This window comes from Etheostoma spectabile, chromosome 20, assembly GCF_008692095.1.
Source record: "Etheostoma spectabile isolate EspeVRDwgs_2016 chromosome 20, UIUC_Espe_1.0, whole genome shotgun sequence".
NCBI lineage: Eukaryota > Metazoa > Chordata > Actinopteri > Perciformes > Percidae > Etheostoma > Etheostoma spectabile.
Window position 1 is genome coordinate 26,315,140 of NC_045752.1, and position 4,349 is coordinate 26,319,488.

The 4,349-nt window shown below is 45.5% G+C and overlaps 1 protein-coding gene across 1 annotated transcript in view; it reads left to right on the top strand.

Moving 5' to 3' along the window:
- Positions 1–1,793: 1,793 nt before the first annotated feature.
- The window catches only part of kcnh5b (potassium voltage-gated channel, subfamily H (eag-related), member 5b), a 196,240-nt gene continuing 193,684 nt past the window's right edge, over positions 1,794–4,349 (top strand). The window contains exon 1 of the mRNA XM_032500626.1: positions 1,794–2,008. Within this exon, the coding sequence (XP_032356517.1) occupies positions 1,936–2,008 (73 nt within the window). The 5' untranslated portion in view covers positions 1,794–1,935. The remainder of the gene's footprint in view (positions 2,009–4,349) is intronic.

The window sequence follows — 4,349 nt, forward strand, 5'->3', positions numbered from 1 at the left end:
ATGTCTCCTTATGCCATGTCTCCTTTTGTCATGTCTCCTTATGTCATGTCTCCTTATGTCATGTCTCCTTATGCCATGTCTCCTTATGCCATGTCTCCTTATGACAGAACTCCTTATGCCATGTCTCCTTATGCCAGGACTCCTTATGCCATGTCTCCTTATGCCATGTCTCCTTATGCCAGGACTCCTTATGACAGGACTCCTTATGCCAGGATTCCTTATGGCATGTCTCCTTATGGCATGTCTCCTTATGCCATGTCTCCTTATGCCAAGACTCCTTATGCCAAGATCCTTATGACAGAATCTTATGCACATGTCTTTATGCCAGGCTCCGTAGGAGGACTCTTATGCCAAGTCTACCTTATGCCATGTCTCCTTAGCCAGGACTCCTTAGCCATGTCTCTTATGCCATGGCTCCTTATGCAGATCTCCTTCTGCCAGGACTCCTTGCCAGTCTCCTTCTGCCATGTCTAATGCCATGTCTCTTGCCTGCATGTCTGTCCTATCAGTCCTTATGGGCAGGACTCCTTATGCCAGTATCCTTATGCCAGGACTCCTTATGCCATGTCTCCTTATGCCAAGACTCCTTATGGCATGTTCCTATGCCATGTCTCCTTCGCCAGGACTCCTTATGCAGGTCTTTTATGCCAAAGACTCTTATGCCAGGACTCTTATGACAGACTCACTCTATGCCATGTTCTCCTATGCAGGAACTCCTTATGACAGGACTCTTAGCATGTCTCCTTATGCCAAGGACTCCTTCAGACTCATTTGACGAATCAGTATGCCATGTCTCCTTTTCCGAATCCTTATGACACGGAACTCCTTATGCCATGCTCCTATGCGGAACAAGACTCTATGCCATGTCTCCTTATGCCAGGACTCCTTATGACAGGACTCCTTATGCCATGTCTCCTTATGCCAAGACTCCTTATGCCAGGACTCCTTATGACAGAACTCCTTATGCCATGTCTCCTTATGCCAGGACTCCTTATGACAGGACTCCTTATGCCAGGATTCCTTATGCCATGTCTCCTTATGCCAGGACTCCTTATGCCATGTCTCCTTATGCCAGGATCCTTTGCATGTCTCCTTATGCCATGTCTCCTTATGCAATGTCTCCTTATGACAGAACTCTTTATGCCATGTCTCCTTATGCCAGGACTCCTTATGCCAGGATTCCTTATGGCCATTCTCCTTATAGCATGTCTCCTTATACCATGTCTCCTTTTGCCATGTCTCCTTGTATTATGAAACAACCTTCTTTATTCCTCAAATCCATAACTTAAATCTTTGGTATTACACAGCTGTATCATGTGTTTGGTGATATTTTTTTTTTAAGATTATTTTTGGGGCATTTTAGGTATTTATTTGACAGGACAGATGAAGACATGTAAGGAGAGAGAGAGGATGAGGGACACGCAGCAAAGGGCCGCAGGTCGGAGTCAAACCCGCGACCGCCGCCTCGGAGGGTAAACCCCAGCAAATGGGCGCGTGCTCTACCAGGTGAGCTCCCCAGGGGTCCAGCAATTTATTTTTGTAGGCCTACTCCAATATAGCTTCCACGAGGCGGACATTAAAAAAACAAAAACTTAATTCACCCTATATGTACAGACACTGATCGATTTGTCTATTAATATTTTTACTTAAGACTTAAATCAAAAATAATATTTTGTTTCTGGCAACATTACACTCCTCGTGCCATTATTTTTGAGGCGCGAGCCCACAGCAGCCGCCACGCATGCGTCATGGCGCTCCGGGCGGGCAGCGGGACGCGGAGCGGCCGCCGTGCCTCAGTGCGTCCCGAGCAGCCAGTGCGCGCGGTTACAATGAGCTTCTCCATCGGTCCGACTGAGAGCCAGCGTCAGGACCGAGCTCCGAGCAGCAGACACACCGTCACACAGCCCGACCGACACCAGCTCCGCCCGCAGCAGGATGCCCGGGGGAAAGAGAGGGCTTGTGGCACCGCAGAACACTTTTCTGGAGAACATCGTCCGGCGTTCAAGTGGTGAGTCCGCGCGCAGGAGCGAGGCTTGTTCTGGGTTTGGTTCGACCAGGCGGCTCCGACCCGGACTCAGTGGAATACAGTGTGTTTTTATACCCGCGAAGGATAGGTGGGGGATAAAGCCACGCTATATCCCTTTAAACCCGCAGCCACGCTGTGATGGAGTTTTCCCCGTCTCTAAAGCTCCACACAGAACCAGAAGCGTGGTTATGGGGGTTTATACGTCATCATAAGTAACGTTAGACTGGTCCGAGTCCACTGGGAGCAACGTGTTTGGCCGTTCTGAGGACAAACTCAAATCTTGTTCCCGTCGACACCATGTCCCCCGGGGACCCGTTTACGCACCGTTACCGGCCCCCGTCGCTCCGTGTCGGGCTTTAAGACATCCAGTTGGGATGGGAGACACACGCTGCGTTTACCTGGAGAGTCAAAATTTACCAGCAGTCACTAAGTCGCCCGTTCATATGAATATGAACAGCAGCACCGCCTCTCCCTATTATTATTATTATTATTATTATTATTATTATTATTATTATTATTAGTACTCGTGTGTCATTATATAACTGATACTGTAGAACTGCGTTTTGTTTATGGGAACAAAGTAAAGTAAAAATGTGCGATCTGCTGGGTTAAACTTAATAATAATAATAATAATAATAATAATAATAATAGTCATAATAATAAGTAGCTGTACTATTACTCTTCTGTATTTGAGTTTTATCAGGTAGGACTACAGCTCGTGTGTTTTTCTTCTTCATCTGTCTGCGCTACAAAGTGTGCGTGTGTGTGCGTGTGCGTGTGCGTGTGCGTGTGTGTGTGTCTCTCTCTCTATCTCTGGGACAGCCTCTGGGACTGCTGTGCGGATCTCATGGGGGAGTTTCAGTGCTAATTGCAGAGCCATTGGTTGTAATTAGTGTGTGTGTGTGTGTGTGTGTGTGTGTGTGTGTGTTTCATTTCCTGCTTGGGAAGTCACACACGTAATTATCTGCAATAATGTGAAGACGTTGCTCTCAGATCCGATGTTGCTGAATGTACCTCACCTGTTACCGAATATCTGCATATGCAACTTATTATTATTATTATTATTGGTTACTTTCTTTGCAAAAAATCTGATTTATAGCAAGGATACAGAAGAAAACCAGGGATTTTAGAAAACACTAAGTAAAGTAAGGAATCAGGGCTGTAGCTCGTGAGATACAGTTTTCACTTATAGATCTACTTATAATATTAAAAGTGGAATAAAACACATCTAGGTTTGGATTTTAGTTTGAAAACTTCCTTGTATGAGTATGATACTTCCCCAAAATAAAAGCAAGGTAGGCAACCTTTACGATCTTAAAGCGGCTTCGGTTGCTGTAAATGATTGGCCTCCTCTGGTGCCCCCCCACCCCCCAATCCACTGGGCTAGAGGGCTGTTAATCTCACATTTGGGATTTCCATTAGATCAGATCACTGTCACTTATCTGCTGTTGTGCCAAATCCCACGGTCACTTCACATGACCAATTACTGTTTTTAATGTTTCAATGGCGACAGTCTAAAATGCCCCCCCCCCTTACTGATTGTTGGTTTGTGTTGTGTTCAGTCTGAGTCAGCTGAGGAATTCAAGTCACTATAGTTTCTTTTTGTGCTGAAAAATCGCTGAAATAATTGTTTGGAAAGTAGCGCCAGTGAATAGATGAGGATGATATTGTTCTGGATTGTTCTGCGTTAAAGGTGTGACCCACTCCCATCCTACCCACAATGCACTGTGGCCTTTGCGGTCTCTGCGGTGGGGAGGTCCTCACCACAAGAGGACCTCACTTACTGTAAATTGCAGTGAACAAATGTTTTCCCGCAGCAGAAAACAGAGAAACTGGTCAATGCATGCAGACAGAAACATCCAGATGGTTGTCAGGTGGAAATAAGCCTCTATGCAGACAATTAAAATGAAGTAAAAGGTCACTGTGCATGCTTCGAGTGGTCTGAAATAGCTCACAATGGAAGTATTTATGTGGTCGCATTCGACTGATATTCAAAACCAATTAGTTGTTTTATTAAGAATCAGATATCGCCCAGTCTTTGAGGTTTTTTTTGGAGTTATTGTTCTATATCATCAGATGGCAGCCCAGCAAAACAATCAGTTTTTTTTCCTCATCCGTCTGTAACAGCGCTGCTGACACACCTTCAAAAATCCATGCGTCTGGAATTATTGTCTGTAAACACACACTGTGGGAAAAACGCGCGTTTGTGTTGTTTGTTGGCACGCACAAAGCTGTTGCATCCCATATTTTCAGCCCAGAATCCTCTTTTTTTGTCTGCCAACTGTTTTTCTTTTTTTTTTTTTGTCGGGGGGGGGGGGGGGGG